Source organism: Artemia franciscana, chromosome 13 (assembly GCF_032884065.1).
Source record: "Artemia franciscana chromosome 13, ASM3288406v1, whole genome shotgun sequence".
NCBI lineage: Eukaryota > Metazoa > Arthropoda > Branchiopoda > Anostraca > Artemiidae > Artemia > Artemia franciscana.
This window is the reverse complement of record NC_088875.1, coordinates 45,464,290-45,487,613: the sequence shown is the minus strand read 5'-3', so window position 1 is coordinate 45,487,613 and position 23,324 is coordinate 45,464,290. Positions and strand designations below refer to the sequence as shown.

General features: G+C 34.2%; 1 protein-coding gene across 2 annotated transcripts in view; it reads right to left on the bottom strand.

Annotated features, from left to right (window-relative positions):
- Positions 1-96: 96 nt before the first annotated feature.
- The window catches only part of LOC136034990 (serine palmitoyltransferase 1-like), a 47,645-nt gene continuing 24,417 nt past the window's right edge, over positions 97-23,324 (bottom strand). For both annotated transcript variants that reach the window (XM_065716559.1, XM_065716560.1), the window contains exons 4-7: positions 17,450-17,582; positions 7,032-7,161; positions 3,159-3,353; positions 97-224 (exon numbers count right to left, since the gene is read on the bottom strand). In XM_065716559.1, coding sequence (XP_065572631.1) covers positions 108-224; positions 3,159-3,353; positions 7,032-7,161; positions 17,450-17,582 — 575 coding nt within the window. In that variant the 3' untranslated portion in view covers positions 97-107. The remainder of the gene's footprint in view (positions 225-3,158; positions 3,354-7,031; positions 7,162-17,449; positions 17,583-23,324) is intronic.

Here is a 23,324-nt window from a genome sequence, read left to right as displayed (position 1 = left end):
TCTAGTGTGCTAACCACTCGACTAGGACGGAAAGCTGTACTGTAATACTCAATAATTAATTTTCTTCAGCAAACAGAAGTAGAAAAATATAAAGAGAAAAAACAACCTCACCTAACCCCAGAGAGTCTTTGATGGTCAATGACATAGGAAGTACCCGCACAAAATCCTCCAATTGACGCCAGAGCATATTCTGTGTTGGCAGCTATCATATCCACATGATCAATCTACAAGAGCAATATTTTATTATTAAAATTTGAAAATCAGAAGGGGTTATGTCAAGTTTCAAAAATAAGCTACATGAATACAGAAAACTTAAACAATGCTTGTATAAAAAAAAGCAAGTATTTAAATTTAACCTAAATACAAGTTAAATTTTAGGGGCCAAATTATATACATCCAATTAATATAAATTGATTGTGTCGAAAAATACCACACAGTCAATAGCAAATCAGAAAGCTATGACGTCATACCTAAAGGTGCTATAGATACACAGAGAGGGGAGGAAAGATCACTTCAAGGGTTTTTGGATGTTCACAAAAGAGGACGTGTCTTTTATTTTGCGCATAAGCAAGCGACTGTAGCTCATTGGAGGTCGCATGCAACCAATAGGTTTCATTAAAAGGTTGTTAATTTCACACGCAATTGGGTAAGTATATTATATTTTGTCTAACGAGTCTGGGATAGAGTTGGAACTTCTAGGGAATGTTTTTTGGAGGGGGGTCTTAGAGTTTTGAAAGAAGAGGGCAAAGTGTATTTGCCCAGTTCTCGTGAAACTGTATAAGCTATTGTTTATTCCTCGTTTTTTTGTTGTTGCCCGAGAGACTCATTGGTTAGCTCATAATATACTTAAATTATGCTACCTTAATGCCTATTAAAATATACCTTATGAATTCACTGATGAATGAGCAAACTCATAAAGACAGAATATTTTTCTTAAAAAAATCATATATTAATATAAGACATTCCGTACTAGCAAAAGCATTTTGACTATTGAAAACTACTTGTATTTTAGAAAAACACAGTTAGAACAGCGCATTTAGTTACTTAGAAAATTTTAGAAAACAGCGTCGGAATCATAATGTGCAACAGATATGGTTGGAAACTGATCTTATTAACTTACTTTCAGGCTTTCTTAAAACAAAACACAAATTATGTGCAAATAGTGTTGAAAGCAAAGTATTATAATATGCAGGGATGGAAGTTGTCATAATATGGTGTTGGAAGTTGTTCTTATTAATTTACTAGCTGTTGGTGTGGCACTTCGCGCCCCCAAGCCCCCTCGCACGCGTAAGCCGTTACGCACCACATTAGTTGTGTCCCTGTGTCCCACCTGTGAATATATATATATATATATATATATATATATATATATATATATATATATATATATATATATATATATATATATATGTTTTTAACTACGTAAAACTGGCGAATATACAATATTCTTCGCTTTCCCATTGTCAATGCATATAAAGAGATTGTCAGGTTTACCGACTTTTGAACATGCAGCATAAAATTATCCATGGAAAGAACAATCCCTATTCAGATCTATACCGCATTTTCCTAATGATTGCCCTTTGAGCTTTGTTGATGGTGATTGCTAATCGAACATTCCCCGTGTCCCGGCCTTATTTATATATCCCCCCTGTGCCCCCCGGCGTCCCCGTTGTAGTTGTGTCCCTGTGTCCCGGTCGTCATTTATATTCCCTGTGTCCCGGTGTCCCAGTCTGTAATTTCTCTTTGAGTGTCCCGGTTCCCCGGTCTGTAATTTCTCTTAGAGTGTCCCGGTCGTCATTTATATTCCCTGTGTCCCGGTCGTCATTAGTGTCCCGGTGTCCCAGTCTGTAGCGTTTGTGTGCTCTTGTGATTCCTCGGCACGCTTTCTTTTCGTAATTTCTCTTTGAGACGCGAGCCTGTTTTCACGCTGTTGTTGTGATTCCTCGGCACGCTTTCTTTTCTTACTTTCTCTATTAGCCGCAAGCCTTTTGGCATGCACTTATGCAGGAATTTTTTTCGAGGGGGGGGGGCAAAACCTTCGAAACAGCAGATATAAAGTAGCACTTTTTTATTTAGTAATGCAAAAAGCACGTATATCGGAAAATACAGATTAAATTTAATCTGTAGTATTGTAGCGGATGGGGGAAGAAGACTGAAGCCTCGAAAGTACGTTTTAGGCTCATGTTATGTTCATAGCGATTTAGAACAAGTGATTAATCTATTATATTCCACTGAAAGGGAAATTTTAGGGTTAATGTGCAATATGGGTGCTGTGGGGGGTAGTTCTTCTATTGCAAAAACGTAGATTTTAATGAAAAATGATTGTTTCCAAAATTGACTCATTAAAAGCTGTACTTTATCCTGAAAAGGGGGGGGGGATAAACGCCCTAATATCAAGGATAATTCTATTTTGCTGTGGAAAGCAAACTCCCTTTACAAAAAAATTAACAGTACAATTGCTAATTACTTCAAAGAGGGTAAAAATTTAGACAGAAAATGGGTTAATAATTGGGCAGTGACTTGACCGGATAATTGCATGCTGTAAAACCCCCCAAAAAAGGCTTCACACATGTATCTAGATTCTTAATAAATGCCCTACTTTTGTCAGAAATCCCAAGAAACCATGGGGATATTAAACATTTCACAAAATTTTGGACGGGGGGAGGCGGGCTCGAAGCCCCCCCTGCGTACGTGCCAGATATATATATAATATATATATATATATATATATATATATATATATATATATATATATATATATATATATGTATATATAATAATGTAACACAAATATAATATAATAATATATAAACAAAATAATATAAAATATAGAATAATATAATATATAATAATGTGCCGGGTTGGAAGTTCTCACAATATGGTGCTGGAAGCTATACTTATTAAATTAATTTTTCACACTTATTAAAACAAACACAAATAACCTATCGGTTTACAGTGAGAATAAATACAGAGAATACAAAAAAAAATTAATTAGTAAAATAACTAAAGCTCGCACATATTCATTCAAATCACAAAGACAGTGAAATTTTTTACTCTCCATTAAACGTTGAACAAATCATTTTGATCTAAAATCAAATCAATTTATCTTATAGATAAACCTATTCATCTAAGCTATTAAAAAAGATGATAAAACTTACCGGTATTCCAAAATGTTCTGTAACTCCTTTTCCGTTCGACCCAAGAACACCAAAAGAAACACTTTCTTCCAAAAACAGCCGAATTTTGTATTTACTTTTCAGCTCAATCAGCTCCGGTAGTTTACAAATATTACCAGTGTTTAAATATATTCCTTCAACGACAATAAACTTTCTTACAGTCTTTTTCTTCGGTTTCTGCAAAAAGATGCTAGTGTAATCATTTAAAACAGATTTGTGATAATTTCACCACACCTTTTTCAATATTACAGCCAAAGATTATGCAGTGGGTTTAATATTAAATTGGTTCAAACCTTTTTTTTACACTTTCAAAATACAAATAGCCCACTAGAGAACACACCAAGGGCGTATCCAGGATTTTTGTTCAGGGGGCTATTTTTTTCGGAGCAGATTTAAAAAAAAGTAAAAAAAAATGCCCTAAAATATTTGTTTGCATACATTTTTAAGTTTTTACTAGTCGAACAAAATTTTCAAGGGGGGGGGATTTTCTAATCCGCTATACCCCCCATACCCCTCTGCAAATGGCCTTGGAGGAAGCTCAATATTTTTCATTGCAAAAAATAACATCGTGTCTAATTTGCGAGTCTGCCAAGATAGTTCAGAAGTAGCAAACGTCGACTACAAAACATTTGATTTTTTTACACAGGAAAATTAATCACATCCATCTGGCCTCATTTTTATCAATCAATGTCATCTTCTACAGGAAAGTACATCCACCTTATGAAAAACTGGTTTTACAACTGTTACGCTCCTTTAATGTTACAATCAAGGATTACAAAGTGGGTTTAGATTAAAAATTGGAATAAACATATTTTCGTTTTTTTTGTGTTTTTTTTTATATACTTTCCAAGTACCAAGAGCGAACTGCAGTGGACACTGAATATTTTTAGTGCAACAATTAGCAACATTTCTGATTCATAAAACTGCCAAAATATTTCAGAAGTTGCAAAAGTTGACCCACAAACATTAGACTGTTTCATTGGACAAATTAATCAAGTTCATCAGACCTAGATTTTCTTAATCGTTTTCATCTTCTACCCGGAAAGTATTTACACGTTGCGAAAAATTAGTTCTACAATTGCTAGCCCGTTTTACATAGTTATAGCTAAAAGCAAGATATTTAGTACATTAATGGATTTTATATAACTAAATTTCATTTTTATTTAATTGAATTTTAAGTTCGAGGTATTGAATTTCAAAATCTAAGAAATTAAATTTGATTTACTTACTGCTGAGGGTCTATAGCTCAAAGATAAAATTTGGCTGGGATTGGTCCACTTTAAGAATGAATGTGAAACACAACTAGGTTTTTGAAATTAAAGTCAAGCTGTAATTATTGTAATTATTACCACAAAAGAGCTTACGGTAAGCAACCAAAGGAATGGAGGTTATGCATATTGCTTTATTTATGAAATACTTGTTCATACACCAATCTTGTTGAGTTATCCATTGGCTCCATAATATAAAGCTTTTCCCTTTCATTCTTTAACTTTTAGGTAAGAAGAGAAAAAAAAATGTTCTATTGCTGATACTCTCTAGAAAAATTGATGCAGATGAAGAGCTGATCGCAGTTTTTGATTTTATGACTTAAGGAATTAGTTTTATTATTGATAGACTAATAATAAAACTGATAATTAATACTATGTATTTTTTTGTATACTACGAGTTAGGGTCGTTCAAGGCCATACTTGGAGGTCCAGATTTTCAACCCAAAAATGTGAAGGATCTTTAAACTGTTTTTTCCCCATTCCCAAAAAATAAACAACTTTTTCCAGAGTTTAATTTTTGCTGATCAGTTTCGCTGAAGATCTTCTATATGTTACTTGTCAGCGCCATAATTTATTATTTGCTATTACTAGTGCCAATGCATCTCAATAAAACAGTCCACTCACCAATGCATTTATTTTCAAGAAACTGAACCCCCACGCTTTACAGGCGGCACAAGGGAGAGCAGAGATGTACCAAAAACGAACAATAGTGGACTACAGCTGGTTTATGATGTAATTCGCGGTTAGTGGTTATAGATAATCCAAGCCAGGTACATCCTTTGCGCGCAGCCTTGTCAGGGTATTTGGCACCGTGTTTGATTGGTTCCTAATTATGAAATAGAGGGGTCGCTGACTTACTTTGGTTCTCTAATCACAAGGATTATAAATACTTGCGGGATTCTGGTTGTGTGACATCTCAAGACGGCCCCATTCCTATAGGCAAGGGATTGCAGTCGTTTAGACGGAATAAAATTTTTTTAATCTCTTGTTTATTACCATTAAGTTTTGACAAAGCTCGCCAGTTAGATCTTTCATAAGTTACTTTCATAAGTTTGTGATGTGATAATGACATTATTCCAAACTAATAAAAACAAAAAAAAATGTATATAAAGGTTATATGAAACTTTTCAAAACACTATAAAAAGCACGATCATATACATTTGGCCAAGTTTTTATTAATCAATCTCATCTTCTACAGGAAGGTATATCCACCTTATGAACAAGAGCCAAGAGCTCATATGGCACTTGTGACACAGTCAGAACCTAAAGTTAGACTTGGTACTAGAGCTGTCGATTTTGTTGTTCTTTGTTTATTGGCAATTATTACAAAGATAAACTTGCGAATAGAGTGTTCCTGTAGTCTATTCTTGTTCGATATAATTTATTTTGGGGAATACACATAAGTAATTTATTTGTCCTGAAGTAGATTTTTTCATATCAAAATGTACATTAAATCCTCCTTCATATTAGAAAGTTTTTATTTGCCCTATTAATTGACAACTTGAACTCAGTAAGAAAAATAGGGCCCCGGGTGACGCTCGAACTCACGACTTTAGGATTCTTAGACGTACGGTCTACCGACCAAGACACCGAGGCTTGTTAAGTGGTACATGTTATTGGATTGCTCAAGAATAAAGAATTAACCGTCCCTCCAATCCTCCCCAGATGGTCGAATCGAGGAAGCGACTATTTTTAACTTGATCTGGTTTTGTCCCTGATACGCCTGCCAACTTTCATCGTCCAAGCTTATCTGGAAGTGCCCGAACTAGCAAAAGCGGGACCGACAGACCGACGGACAGAAATTGCGATTGTTATATGACACTTGGCCGACGGGCAAGTGCCATAAAAACTAGTTTTACGATTGTTACGCTCCTTTAACGTTACAATCAATGATTACAAAATGAATTTAAAATTAAAAATTGGAATAGACACATTTTGTTTTTTATTATCGTAATTATCTTATTAAAAAAATTATAAAATTCTATCGCATTAAAAAATCTTCTCGATACAGGTCCTTAATAGTTCGTGATGCAGGTCCTAAACTTCAACAACTCCTTTGTCTTTTTTTAGTTGACGTTTTATAGTCAAAATAGCTACTCCCCCTTTTCTGTAACTATTTCTGTTTTTGCTTATTCGTGATGCTTCCTTGGCTCAAGTTTTTTTTTGTGTTTTCATTTTATCCCGATCCCTTAATCTTTACGCAATCTTTCAATAGGTATCTATTTTTCAGATTGCTTCTCTCATTCGTAATAATTTTAACTTATATTACGTTTTTGATACCAAATGTTTTAACATTTACATTATTTGACTTGGAACACGATTTCGGCTATAGTTTTAGCTTGTAAGAGTCGATCTTATCTTGTCTACTCAATGTAGAATAGGCATTTGTTTGTACCCATATGATAGATGAGAAGCATTAGTCGGGATTTATAAAGAGACTACACTCGATGTAATTACTTGTGAAAGAAAGTAAATACACCAACATCAAAATTGTCAGTGTGGGTATTGTCGGGGTATACACAAGCGATAGATATACTTGTGAAAGCAGATACATGATGCATATGACTCTAGAAACAAAATGAAGCACCTTTGACTCTTGTTGTATCTGCTCTTGGATCACAAGCTCTAGATCTGCCATGTCATTGTGTTTGAAGAAGTAGACATCACTTCTAGATGCCTCGACACTCTTTTGTACAGGAAAAGATACAGCATCATCCCTAAAAAAAAATAGATCAAGCTATGATTCCCATTTGATATGGTGATACCTACGCGGGGGTGATACCTACATTGGGGGTGATACCTAACGCGGGGATACCATGGGTATTCTGTTGTAGGCACACCACTTGACTGGGTAGAGAATTTAAAGTGCCGAAACCCTATAGGCAAGTGTGTATTCTCCTGATGAGCCCTTGTGTTGGGTTGTTGCCTCTGAATTATTTGTTTTTACTGTTTTTATTGTTTGGTACATGACGACTTATACTTACTGACGACATGACTGCCTGTCCATGGATTATTCTTTATGGTTGATTGTGTATGGCTATGCTGTTTGACCTATATGATTGTATGGATGCGTAGGGTTAAGGCCTCATTCAAGTGCTGGTCTATATTAGTCACTAATTTAGGAAAACAGTCTTCCTTTTTTTTATGTGTTTGTGCTGTTGTATTGGTGATTTCTCTTTTTGTTATATATATATATATATAATAACATATATATAATAACAATAACATATAATAACATATACAATAATATATATATATAATAACATAACATATATATATATATAATATTTTGTTATATATATATATATATATATATATATATATATATATATATATATATATATATATATATATATATATATATACTATATATATATATATATATATATATATATATATATATATATATATATATATATATATATGTATATATATATACATATACATATATATATATATATATATATATATATATATATATATATATATATATATATATATATATATATATATATATATATATATATATATATAAATATATATATAATATATATATATACATAATATATATATATATATATATATATATATATAATATATATATATATATATATATATATAATATATATATATATATATATATATATATATATATATATATTTATATATTTATACATCTGTAATTTTCTCCTTGAAAACGACGCTATCTATTTTTTCTCTGAAATCGTCATGCTACCATTTTAAGATACGAAAAAACCATCTAGATAGGTCACGTCCTTGAAAAATTTCTCCTCCCCTCGCCCAAGCATCCTTAGTATTTTTCATAAATCGTCTGTTGACTGAAATTACAGACCTATGAAGGTTGAAAGCCTTGAGCAAAAGTAGGAGGAGTTTCAAAACACATTTTATTTGTTTACAAATGAATTAGTTCAAAGCTATTAGAGAAAGACTTGCCCGTTTGATAGCTGCGATGCGAGTCTCAGATTATTGATTGCTTTGCATTAAATGCTAAGCATCGTGACAGAAAAATTACAATCACAATTTGTATACCAGGACCTAGCTTCGAACGACTATTGGTGTTCGTTTAATAAAATTGTTTCTTTTAAGATAATTGTCCGTTTTTCGGTGTGAAAAAACGATCTAGATTAGTCACAGCTTTGGGAAAATTTGTTTTTTTTCTGGGAAAATTAATTTTAGAAAAACTTCTCATATGTACGACGCCACAAATTCTCCGAAGTCCAACACCCTAATGGTTCTACTTTCTGCAGCGAATAAAACAATATGAAATTAAAATTATTTTGCGATTGACATTAAAAAAATGTCTTTTTTTCGCCCAGCAAAGCTCGGTCTCCTGTTACTTGTATTTGGTCTGCAAGAACGTGTCTACGATATAAAAATTATCCATTATAATTTTGTAGGATAATTATCGATTATCCACATTTAAGGTTCAATAGACTATTTCACCACTTTAAAAAATACGTCTTCAAATTTGTTGAAAGTATATGAAAAAATACCTTTTTTTCAGTTATTTACGTTCGACTTGGCCTACCATTTGATTTTTTATTTATTAAAGATGACCTATATGTTATTTTTAATAATTATTTTCTTGGGTAATTAAACCTATTTACTCAGACAATAAAGTGGATCATAAGAATCAGGTTACAAACCAACATGGAAATAATTTTTAATTACCAATAAATTTTTTAAAATAACCCTATGTACTTTTACCTGTTTATTTATATTCTTATGAAATTAGATAAATATTGCTAGATAACGAGGTGAATAATTAGAGTTAGTTTACCAAACTACTACTATTACTAACTACTCACCGCAGCACTACGCCACCTGAGGCCGACACAACTTCGCACGCTCCTCCTCTGTCCTAATCTATTCAAAGCCTCCCTCTTTAAACCCTCCCAGGAGGCTCCCATTTCACTTATATATTTCTTAACGACATCCTTCCACCCCAACCGCGGACGACCTGCTTTCCGTTTGGCCCAAGAAGATTGGCCGAAAAGGATAATTTTCGGAAATCTGTCACGTAAATTTTTACTGTACATACCCGAGCGTTATAGGAACCCGCGCCTTGAAAATACGGTCTTACAGAGCCATCTAAACAATAGTTTATCATTCGAAATAATTCAGTGCTAAAAGTCAAATTAGATAGACGACGTTTCTCACCTGCATTTATTTGAGTGTCGTATCTTTATCTTTTTGGAAGCAGGTTTACCTATTCTTTTTGTAGTGCTCCACTATAATCTATTTTTGTGGATAGTGAGTGATTAAATGTTATTATTATCATTATTAGGTTATGTATCCGTCTCATCACCATCATCACGCAAAGAAATAAATTAAGTTACTCAGAATGCAGAAACTCTTATAATGTTGAGAAAAGGGGTGAACTCGTTCAAACAAATGTTCAATAGGCAGAGGTTCAGATTATTATTATTATTATTTTTTTTTTAATGAGACATACAAAGACAGTGGTTGCAGTGAAGATGTTAAAAGTGGAATAGCCTAGGCCTAGGGCGTTTTATTTTTTTCACATAAAACAGTTTGGAAGCATAGGAAGACAAGTCTGGGCACCAAGATACAAATATTGGAAGCTACAGTGACGACACTGGTCAAATATGGTTGAGAAGCACGGGCGCTCCAAAAAACGGAGGAAGTTTTGCTAGATGTTTTCCTGAGAAATTGCCTAGGGATTGTTTTGGGTATCCGACTGACTGTACGTATCTCAAACAGTAGGCTGTGCGAAAAATGTGGGTCAATCCCGCTTTCTAGGGCTATAATGAGACAAAGGATGAGATGGCTAGGAAATGTTCTGTAGATGAAGGATGACAGATCGCCCAAGATCGTCCTTGTTGGGCAACCGTCTAGGCCCGAACGAGAAGCAGGTCGCCCCCAAATAGGGTCGGAGGATGTCGTAAGGAAAGATTTAGAAAAAATTGGAACTTCTTGGGACAGCATAAAGAGGGAGGTTTTGAACAAATTGGGATGGAGGAGAGAGTGCGTAGCTGGATTGGCTTCAGGCGGCTTGGTACTGCTATGAGTTGTTAATAGTTGTAGTATTAGTATACACATATAACATACTATATACAAAAGTATATTTTTAAATGAGAGAAAAGCTCATTTTTCTAAGACAAAAAACGAGCAAAGAAATAAATGGATAGCTTCAATATCGGCAAAGCGACAAGAAGAAGCGAATTCAAGACCCGAGAGAAAGGCCCAATAAAAAAAAGGGAAAATAATAAATAACTAATAACTATCCAAAAAAAATAATTTTACTCCATTTTTCAAAACTCCAAACGATACATCAAAATAGAAAGCAGGCACATATCGCTTTCATTCAGCAACCACGGATCGGATCTCATGATGGTCATGATAATGCTTCAGAGGTCATCCTGGGGTAAAAACAAGACATTTCCAGTCTTTTATATTTTTCCCAATTTCGAATCATCGCTGTTATTGAATCACCATTGAAATTTCAGTGGGCTTACCTAATAGGCAAGCTTATATAATAGAAACAACCTTAGTCGTCCACTTGCCTGCAACTCCCGTGGATTTAGTCGGCTATATATCTTTGATTCATTTTTTAGTCTTAAATCGCCTTCAAATTGTTCAGAGAACCGAGATACTATTTTATCTACCTTAGTCAAACAGTTCGTGGTAACGAACTGTAGTAAGGAGCAACCCGGCTTATTAGCAACCAAAACTATAAAAAATCGGGTTAGATATCAATAGCTACATCAAAAGAATCGCATTTTAATGCTGATTTTAAATATATAAGTTTAATCGAGTTTAGTCTTACCCATCAAAAGTTACGAGCCTGAGAAAATTTGCCTTATTTTAAAAAATAGGGGAAAACAACCCCTAAAATGACAGACTGGATGACAGACTATCATCAAGAAGTGAAATTAATCATTTTGTATAAAATGATTAATTTTGTAAAAATTAAGCCATCTTTACTCTCACAGAAACTATCTGTCTAGTCTTTATTTTAATTAGCCATGGCTCCCAAGTCTTTATTCACCTCGACCAAGTTGATAACACACGTTACGTCTCTGTTTTTACCACAATAAAATTAAGCACAGAAAAAAGTAGATATATTTGTTCCCTATATTATAGAAATGTTAAAATAGGACTCCTTCCCTTTTGTAATCTGTTAGTTTTTATGTAATAATAATAATAATAATAATAATTTATTTATAACCCACTGCACAAAATAACGTGAGGATAGTGGAGTAAAAAGAGAGAAAACAAAATAAACATCAGAAAAAAAAGCAACACAAGAAAACAAAGCAACACACAAGTACAGCAAAATCAACAGAACAAACGGATGAGAACAAAGGTACAACAGAATCAACAAGGAAAAAGGTCAACAGAACAAATGGACTATCCCGAGGCATTGGGTAAGCCGTCGATATGCTTGTGCCGATAACTTATAATGAAGCTCCTGTAGTATTGTAGTTATATCGGGAGCTTTGTATTTTCGGATTATTCTCCGATTTCGATACGATAAAGGTATATAAACCTGGTCTTTACAGTATTTATAATAACATCTACATAGTTTGCATAAGTCACTCTTTTTCAGTACAATGAAGGTCCCAGAAAGATAAAGTACAGAGTGATCCCAAAAAACTAAATACAAAGAAACCAGAGCCTTTCGATTATACTTCGATTATACTTCGATTATACTTTGACACAATCTTAGAGTATCCGAACCTGACTTTTTTTTTTACAAGCTTGAGATATTGCAGTCTGGAGGAAGGAAAAAATATTGTTCTTACAGAGGGAATGGACGTATTTTTAATTTGAAGAAGAGTATTTGGCAAGGTACCGTTAAAACAAATATTACTCCATTTTTCAAGATTCAGATTTAGTCCAATATCAAGGAAACGAAACCTTTTTTAGCCCTTTGAACTGTGCGGGACAGGGAAGATTTGCATCTACTGATAAGGAGAACATCATCTGCGTAAGCAATATATGACACGCCAGTAAACCACATAAAATATGTCCAAGAGATCTTGGCAATTATCCCGGCAATACACATCTTGAAAATATAAGGTGACAACACTCCACCTTAACGTACACCGCAATGGACTGCAATATTCTCCTGCATGAGAGTCCCATTTAGTTTTAAACGCAAGTGTGCATGACTATACCAATATTTCAAAACAAAGATAATAGAAAATTTTAAGGGGAATTATAAACCGGCAGTACGGCAGTTTGATGACTTCATAAAGTTGAACTATAACAAACGATTAGACATATAAATTTGATTTCAAATGAGCCCGTAAAGAGCTGTTAAGAAACCTTCCAGGAACCAACGCTGGAGCCAGACACCAACATTGGAACAGCTGTTCCAGTGTTGGGACAAAGGGAAAAATAGGACGCATTAGTAATACTCAGGCAAAAAAATGATTTTCCATATCATCGAAGTTGGGAGCTGTAAGTTTCTTGAATAGGTTTTTCGACAGTGGTGACTCTAATGACCCCCCTTAATATTTTTCACAAATCATTTACCGACAGAACTATTAGGCCACTGCGTCATTAAGGTCTCCTTCAAAACATAGTTTGTATGTTTACATGATTTTTATGAATTTGTCTCTATAATATGCCCACAAAAATGGAACTTTAAAGTGCCATGTCTGGAGTTGAAAAACTAGTAAGCATGAAAGGGGTACCATCATAGTCTGGACGGTCTGAAACCTCAAATCTGAGTTTTAAAATCCTCCTCTCATCTAGTCTAAATGAAGATTACAGATTCATTCCCCCCCCCCACCTCACACACAAACATATCTCTTTCTATGTTAGTCTGGCGGTTAATTTAATTAGTCAAAATCGCAAGTAGTCACAGTAGTAGTAGCAGTGTAGCCCTGGAAGTTTCGAGTTAATATCCTTAGCCGTTCCTTAGATATTGTAGATAAGCCCTTTTGATTACCTGGATGCACAAAGTCTCTTTTGATTTAGTAAGATATCCCTTAACAAGTTTCCCCTTAACACCCTTAGCTTTTTTGGACACACCCAGAATCAAAATTCCCCCTTTCCCGAAGAACAAACCTGTATGTAAGCAATAGAAAATTTGCATCATTTACAACCTTTACCCATGGGGCTACCGCGGGGGGGGGGTGTCACCCTATGAGGCATGGTTATTCGATCTATTGACTATCTTGAACACAATAGATAGTTCACAATTTTCAACATCCCCAGAAAGTTTTAACTTAGTATCCTCACCGTTTTTTTTTTTAGACGTTGCTGATATACCCTTTTGAAAACCAGTATGTCCATAATGTGTTTTGATTTAGTCAAAAATCCCCCTCGTGATTTCCTGAATCTGAACAAAATGACTATCTTAAAGTTATGACCGGATGTAGCTAAAACGGGCGTGGGAGTGGGGCTGAATGATATATCTATCTATATATATAAAAATAAGTTGTCTGTCTGTGGATCAGGTGACGTCATGTTTCTGTGTTGACTGATGTCATGAAATTAGTTGTCGTCACTTTTGCTTTGACGGTGACGTCATTCAAGATATTTAAGACATATGTTCACGTAGAAATCTATTAATGTTAAAGTTTACAATGACTGATGAACTTACCATGGCAAAAGCCGATGAAGATGCTCAAAGAGTCTATGCCAAAAAACTTGCTGCTGATAGGGAAAGTCAGAAAAGAAAGCGTGCCGAGGAATCAAAAGAACAGCAAGGAAACAGGCTTGAGGCTGATAGAGAAAGAAAGAACAGAAAGCGTGCCGAGGAATCAAAAGAACAGCAAGGAAACAGGCTTGAGGCTGATAGAGAAAGAAAGAACAGAAAGCGTGCCGAGGAATCAAAAGAACAGCAAGGAAACAGGCTTGAGGCTGATAGAGAAAAAAAGAACAGAAAGCGTGCCGAGGAACTACCAGAGCAACGCGGAAGCAGACTTGCTGCTAAAAGAGAAAGTGAAAAAAGAAGGCGTGCCGAGGAATTACAAGAACAGCAAGAAATCAGGCTTGCTGCTGATAGAGAAAGTAAGAAAAGAAAGCGTGCCGAGGAATCACAAGAACAGCAAAAAATCAGGCTTGCTGCTGATAGAGAAAGTAAGAAAAGAAAGCGTGCCGAGGAATCAGAGCAACCTGAAAGTTATCGCCTGGCATTCAGGTACAACCCAGTCGATGATTATAGCTTGAGTAGATGTGTTCAAATCGGGACAATGTCTAAAATTTGTCCCTATTGCAAGGCCTTGGAATTCAATGGTGAAACAATGGGAATGTGTTGCGCCTCAGGAAAAGTTAAACTTCCTCTATTGGCTGCACCACCAGAGCCATTGAAGACGAATGAATGCTTGCCTGAAAAATTCTAATTTATGGGCACACGTAAAAATATTAAAATTAACTACAAATATGCGTGTCCGATTGCAAAACGATGACTCTGGTCAAACATTTTCAGATCAATTGCTGACAATTGGAAACGGAAAGCTCCCAGTAGACTCAATTTCAGGACGTATACAACTACCTGCTGATTTCTGTAATTTAGTGACGTCCAAAAATGAATTGATTGAAAAAGTATTTCCGAATATTCTAAAAAATTATAAAAATAATAAATGGCTAAGTGAAAGAGCGATTCTCGCACCCAAAAATATAGACGTCCACGAAATCAACAATATTGTTTTGACCAAGATTCGAGACCAGGCAGTCCTTTACAAGTCAGTCGACACAGTTTTGGAACCAAATGAAGCGGTTAATTATCCATCAGAATTTTTAAATTCCATAGATCTTTCAGGGTTTCCACCACACGTGCTACAACTAAAAATAGGCGTACCAATAATACTTTTAAGAAATATAAACCCACCAAAGCTTTGCAATGGCACTCGACTTGCCGTAAAAAAAAACAATGGAAAACCTAATAGAGGCCACAATCTTGACAGGGCCTTTTGAGGGTGAGGCTGTTCTTATTCCTCGCATTCCCATGATTCCAACGGATCTGCCTTTTCAATTTAAAAGATTGCAATTCCCAATTCGATTAGCATTTGCAATCACCATTAACAAAGCTCAAGGTCAATCATTAGAAAAATATGGTATAGATCTTAATACTGATTGTTTTTCCCATGGACAATTGTACGTTGCATGTTCGAGGGTCGGTAAACCTGACAATCTACTTATATGCAGCGACAATTGGACAGCGAAGAATGTTGTATATTCGCAAGTTTTACGCAGTTAATTTGTATTGTATCTATCTATCTATCTATCTATCTATATAAAAACGAGTTGTGTGTATGCATGTTTGTTTGTTTGTAAAAACAGCGTTTGCATATGATGTCATTATTAGTACATACGGCTTTGTATATGCAGAGACAATGGGAAAGCCAAGAATGTTGTATATTCGCAATTTTTACGTAGTTTAACTCCTGCAGACGAAATGAATGCTTGCCTAAAAAATTCTAATTTATGGGCACACGTAAAAATATTAAAATTAACTACAAATATGCGTGTCCGATTGCAAAACGATGACTCTGGTCAAACAGTAGACTCAATTTCAGGACGTATACAACTACCTGCTGATTTCTGTAATTTAGTGACGTCCAAAAATGAATTGATTGAAAAAGTATTTCCGAATATTCTAAAAAATTATAAAAATAATAAATGGCTAAGTGAAAGAGCGATTCTCGCACCCAAAAATATAGACGTCCACGAAATCAACAATATTGTTTTGACCAAGATTCGAGACCAGGCAGTCCTTTACAAGTCAGTCGACACAGTTTTGGAACCAAATGAAGCGGTTAATTATCCATCAGAATTTTTGAATTCCATAGATCCTTCAGGGTTTCCACCACACGTGCTACAACTAAAAATAGGCGTACCAATAATACTTTTAAGAAATATCAACCCACCAAAGCTTTGCAATGGCACGCGACTTGCCGTAAAAAAAAACAATGGAAAACCTAATAGAGGCCACAATCTTGACAGGGCCTTATGAGGGTGAGGCTGTTCTTATTCCTCGCATTCCCATGATTCGAGTTCCCATGATTTGAAAATAAACTTTTAAAAACACATAAAAAATGTGTTTATATTCATTTTTCTTACGTTTTTTACGAGTCGGACAAACATTTCGGAGGCAGGTTCAAACCCCAAAACCCCCTGGATACGGACCTATGTACATAAATATATATATATATATATATATATATATATATATATATATATATATATATATATATATATATATATATATATATATAATTTATATTTATTTAAGGACATATATGTCCTTTTTGGCCAACCGTCTGGGGCTACACGGAAAGCAGGTCGTCCTTGTCTGGGTTGGGAGGATGTCATAAATAAAGACTTAAAGGAAATGAAAACTTCCTAGGAGGGTGTAAAGAGGGAGGCTTTAAATAGATTAGGTTGGAGGAGGAGCGTGCGTAGCTGTGTTGGCCTCAGGCGGCTTGATGCTGCAGTGAGGTATTAGTAGTAGTAGTATACATATATACAATCTTTTTCCTCGCCTCACAAGGCTCTCTGACGTTCCTTTCTATATACAAAGATGAATTTCAAGAGAGTTGCAAAAGTTAGGTTCATACCTGCACATAGAAAATGGAGATCTCACTGAGTTATTAGTCAATTCCCCCTCCTAAGGTCGAGCATGCGTGAACCTGCAGTTATTTGTGTCTTTCTTTTTTCGAAAGATTTCTTTTTTTCTTAAATCTTTTTGGCCAAAACTTCGCGTTTTCATCGATTTATTGGTTGAATACGAAAGAATAGTTTTTAATTAAAATACATAAAAAGAAAATTCTAAGAGCAACCAAACGGACAAAACATGTGCAAAAAATGACTATAAGCAACGAACTGTCAACACCAATACCTTTCACATGTGTATTTTCAAATTGTTGTGAAATATTGACAAACTGTGAGACACAGATAATCTTTTAAATAGGAAGTAAACAAATTAGAACTGATAGCGTTCAGAATGAATCATGACAAAACAAACAGATAAATGGATTAAAAGCAAGTAGAATATTAACTTACACAAATATGACATCACCACGTTTTGAATACGCAGGTATGGCACTGGCTATAGCTGAATAACCGTACGAATAAAGAATAACGTCTTCTACTTCAAGAAACTGGGATAGCTTTTTCTCGAGATCCAAATGCGCCTCTTAAAGATTTATAATATATAACGTAAAATAAATACTGCACACAACAATTTTAAACTGAAGTCAATAGTCTTAGAGTAAAAAGTAGATTGGCAAGGGGTATGCTGAATCCACAAGGCGACCACTTTGGAAATGCCACCAATGATAAAATTGGTAAGTGTCCGTAACACCCAGCCAATCAATAGTGTAAAAAAATCACGTTATGCTATGCAAACGGTAGCTGTTTCTCCACAGTACTCTTACAATCAGTCACTGCATTTAGATCCACGCACGAGACCATGTATCTTTCCTTTCTTTCTTTTTCATGGCTGAAGCTAAGGGCTCGCATACCTTATTATAGCAATTGCATGCAGTCAGTAATCTTCATTAAAAAATGAAAAATTTTATACGTAGTTGAGTAAACATACTCTGTTAAGTCTCTTGGATGTGCAATCGAACTGAACCTTCCAGGATTTTTTCTTTGGTGTTTGGGAAAGGGGTAAACTATTTTTTCTCTATTCCTCACAAAAGTATAAATGCTACGGTTTCATTTTTTTGTGCCTGATGTTCGACACGGTTTTAGCTAGTATACTACAATTATATTTTTGGTTAGAATGCTTTTTTTTTTTTTTTTAGCGTGAAAAGACTCTTGCAACCAACACAGGTGTCCTATAAGTTTGAGTTTTACTGGAAAAGGTGTTGGAAGATTTGTTGTATCCCAATGTGTGGGTTAAAAGGCCAAAAAAGGGCGTTTTCATACCAGTTTCTCATCTTTTCTTAGGTAAGGGGGTCCTTTGAATGGATCAAAGGGACGATCCCCCTCTTGCAGGTATGATAATTACAAATTTACCTGAATTGTATTGAGAAGAAATTGTTTATCAATTCTTCAATAAGTTAGCATTAACCATATCTGCAGATATGTATGTATGTACGTATATGTATATATGTATAGTATGTATGTATATGTATGTGCCCCCCCCCCCTAATCTGCAAATATATACCCTGGATTGGTATATATGAGTGGGGTTAAAATTCAATTGCAGCAAGTGATTGTTATATTTGGAAAGAGCATAAAAAAAAGGCATCAAGTGGTATGTTGACTTTATTCGAAAGTCAATAATATGAATATCGGAATATTTACCGAGAGAACTTGGTTGGGTTAATGTGCAAAGGGCAGGGAAAAGTAAAAAACAAATATACATAAAACGTGGAATACTAAGACTTCCAAAGTATTTGCTGGACTTAGAGCATAGGTGCCGGCAGGGGGGGAGAATGCCCCCCCTGGAAATTTGGGACTTTAAAGTAATTATAAGGATACCAAAGGAAAGAGAGCAGAATAGGGAAAAACCATGGAAAAAATGTGTGTTGCCCCATTGTTGGCTGCCTGCCAATAGATTTTGGTCATTAATAAGGAAGATAAAAGTTCTAATTTGTGACTTAGTGACCCCTTTTGTGTTTTCCACAAACATTTATCTATATGATTTAGTTGAAGTAACAACAAAATTCAAATTCTTCATAGAAATGAATGGTAATTAAATAACGATCCTTGTCAATAACGAAAGTATAAGATCCTAACTATTGATAACATTAAATCAAAGAATCAGCTTTTCATGGTAATCCTAAATATGTATTTGTTTATTAGTAATTAGTGCAGTTATTAGTATACCAGACAGTTCGTATAATTATAGAAAACACAAGAAAAACAACTTATTGAGGGGCAATTTCGGTAAAAATATGCCGTCAACTTTTAATTGCATTGTAAGAGTACCCATGAGCTGATATATGAAGCCACTACAATTAGAAATGTTTCCCCTTCACGGAATGCTGGGAATCTCTGTATTTTCCTCCTGAACAGAAACATTTTCTTTTGTGTTTTATCATCATTTTTTTTCCAGGAGTGATTGTATTTATCTAGTTGTCACTTTGAAAAATATATAATTTTTTTGAAGTATAAAGGTGTCAAATATATTTATTTTTGGTAATCAAAATTAAATTAAAAATAATGAATTAAAATTTTTTATTTGGTTTCCTTAATCTTAGTTTTAATATTTTACTTTGAACAAACTACTTTGATAATGCGTTACTTTTTATAAACACTGAGTCTAAAGGCATTTAATATTTTGGTGTTAGAAAACCAAGTTCAAAACTGTAAGTATTGTAAATAATATCCATCCAACGTCTCAGCATTGGTCAACAGAACTGAAAAACTGGGAGTTTATATCTCAGTTTTTGTAAGTAGGCTATTGTTTTGTGTATTTTATGTAATTACTTTCTTTTTCTTTTTTATATACTTTTACTTTAATTGACATACTTTTTCCCATCACCTTTAAAAAAATATTAGCCTCTAAGCTTCATGAAATAAAAAAAAAGTTTTTTCAACTGACACGGTAAAATCCCCCTCCCCAAAGAGATATCCTCTGGACAATTTAATTCTGGCGAAAATTTACTCCGGACAATTATCCTTAACATCTCCACGCCTAAAACTGAATCGGTAAAGAGAAAGCAAGACATATAAAGAAATTTCGTATCGGAATTCTGACAAATTCACCTAGTGTAAAATTTCCCCTGAAAAGTTCAACCCCCGGAAGCTTCCCTCTCCATGAAAATTCTCCCAGCAGAAAATTCGTCTTCCCCTCCCACCCGAAAAATATATGCATACTTACCCAAAAAAACAAACAACAATGGGCAAATTTTATAACTTAAAAACTTTCTCCAGGGGCTTTAGGGGGTCAAATTTTACGTCCAAAGACATAGTTATTGGGCGTTTCAACCATGCTGAAAAAAACTATCTCAAAATTTTGATCGGACCATTTTGGGAAAAAAGTGGCGTGGGAGGGGGTCTCAGAGCCCTCAACGATCACCCCTTGAAAAAAAAAACAAATACACACGCATCCATGATCTTCCACACTTTTGCAGATAAAAGCTTGAATCCTCTACAATAGGGTTGTTTGATACGCTGAATCTGATGTGTTTTTCAATAAAATTCTACGACTTCTAGGGGGTCTTTCCTCCTTTTTTTTCGAAATCAGACCAATTTTCTCAGGCTCTTAGTTTTTGATGGGCAAGATTAAATTGAATGAAACTTATATATTTGGAATCAGCATAATAAGCCAATTCTTTTGATATATCTGTTGGTATAAAAAATCGATTTTTTAGAGTTTCGGTTACTATTGAGCCGGGCCGCTCCTTACTTACATTTCGTTACCACGTACTGTTTGATTATCCACCAAAATCCAAATAGAAATCATTGAAATATTGATAGTTTTTTCTGCGCTATCAAAAGTAATGTATTCATAAAACTTTACAATTTCATGAAATGTAATTAAACAAATAGAAAAAGGCATTTCAACTAAAGTAAGGAGCAAGTTTAAAACTTTAAAATAATATAAATTACTCTAATATAAAATAAAATAATATAAAATAATAATATAACTACAAAAGTTTTTTAGTACTTTGAAAAATGCTTTTTTCCACTTTTATATTTTCTTTAAAATTTGGAAAAAAGCCCAACTACACAGTAAAGAGTTGGGAGCAAGGAGCAGACAGCTCTCCTCGTACAAAGAATATTCTGTTCAAATTGGTTCCAAATCTGCTTCTTGTTTTCAGTTGAAAAGCTCTTTTTTATTTATTTTTTTATTTTATTTTCATTTTTTATTTTTATTTTATTTTTTTATTTTTATTTATTCTTCTAAAATTTGGAAAAGAGCCCAACTACGCAGTAAAGAGTTGGGAGCTAAGGAGCAGACAGCTCCCCTCGTACAAAGAATATTCTGTTCAAATAGATTCCAAATCGGTTCCTTGCTTTCAGTTGAAAAGCTCTTTTTATTTAATTTCTGATTGTTTTCCAAATCATACCCAGACTTAACCAAGATATAATTTGAGGTACCAGTCCCTTAAATCCCTGATTAATTGCTTTTTAAATGTGTAAATCAATAATTGTACGTTGACTAGTACCGTACTACGTTTAAATTTGCAATTTCAATTTTGGATAAAATTTGAATATACTTAAAAAATTAGCGATGAATAGTAATTTTAGTGAAAAGTCCTTGTTAATATTACTATTAAAGAATTTTGGTTGGATAAAAATTGGGGTTGTTTCCCCCTATTTTCTAAAATAAGGCAAATTTTCTCAGGCTCGTAACTTTTGATGGGTAAGACTAAATTAGATGAAACCTATATATTTAAAATCAGCATTAAAATGCAATTCTTTTGATGTAACTACTTGTATCAAAATTCCATTTTTTAGAGTTTTGGCTACTATTGAGCCGGGTCGCTCCTTACTACAATTCGTTACCACGAACTGTTTGAAAATCAATCGTGACATAGAATTCTGGCAGAATAAGATGCTGCGAAAATTACAAATTTTTTATCTTGAAACAAAATTACCAGAAATAGTCGACGCAAGATTACCAAGAAATATGGAAATGCGAGAGCCGTTTTTATAAAAGAATTTGAAGAGTATTAACACTCATGATAGAGAAATAATTGCTACTATACGAATTAGATTAAAAAAACAAACTAGTAGATAATTTCAAAAATCACATTGCCTTTCCATGACGACAAATAGAAGTTCAAATAGGGATAAATCCTTTTAATGAACAGTGATAATTTACAAAAAATATTGCATATTTCTGTCACATATACAGTGACCGACATCAGCAGAAATACTCACATGTATTAAAAATCTATTTAAAGGATTTATCCCTATTTGAAATTTTATCTATCGTTTTCAACTGAAGTCTTTTAAACGGAAATTAAAAAGCAACATTAAAACTTACAACAAACAGAAATTACAACGTACACGAAGGGGGTTACCCCCTCATCAACAGCTCACTCTTCACCCTGAAGTTTTTTAGTAGTTTAAAGCATCTTTTTATTGTTCTAATGAAAAGACCATTTTCATGAGTCACTATTAAGGAATTGGGATACAGTTCCACTTTAGTGTAAAGAACGCTATGTTGAGGAGAGAGCAACCCCCTCCATATAGGTAATAATTTCTTGTTCGTTTTAAGTTTTAATGCTGCTGCATACTTTCAGTTAACAAAACTTAAAAAAAAGAAAAATCCCCCACAAAATTTCTTCAAGACAATTTAATCCCGGTGAAAAATGTACCACAGACAATTACCCTTAACGTCTCCATTCTTTAAATTGAGCCGACAAAGAGAAAGTAAGACAAATAAAAATAATTTCGAATAGGAATTCTGGCAAATTCCCCCAGTGTAAGATTTCCTCTGAAAAGTTCACCCTCCCCGGAAAATTATCTCCCAATGTACAATCGCTCGAGCAGAAAATTTACCACCCCTCCCTCACCCGAAAAATTTATCTAAACTTCGCAATAACAAATACTATGCATAAACAATAGGCAAATTTGATAGCTTTGAAGTATCCCCAGGGACTGTGAGGGGTCATATTCCCTCCATGATTAAGGCATTATATCTCAAAATTTTGATAAAACGATTTCGAGAAAAGGGGCATGGCAGGGGGGCTTGTTGTCCTCCAATCTTTTTGGTCACTTAAAAAGGGCACTAAGATTTTAGTTTCCATTCGAATGAGTTCTTTTCCAATAATATAGGACTGTTGGTTCGATACAATCACCTCTTGGGATAACAAACAAAAAATAACAGCAAATAACACGTAACCGTTATCTTTCTTCTTGCAAAAAAATATAAAATTTCACATTTTTGCAGAAGATTAGAGATTAAAATTTTGTTAGTGCCATATCGAGATAATCTAAATATTGGTTGTTACAAGGTCTTAGAATTTAG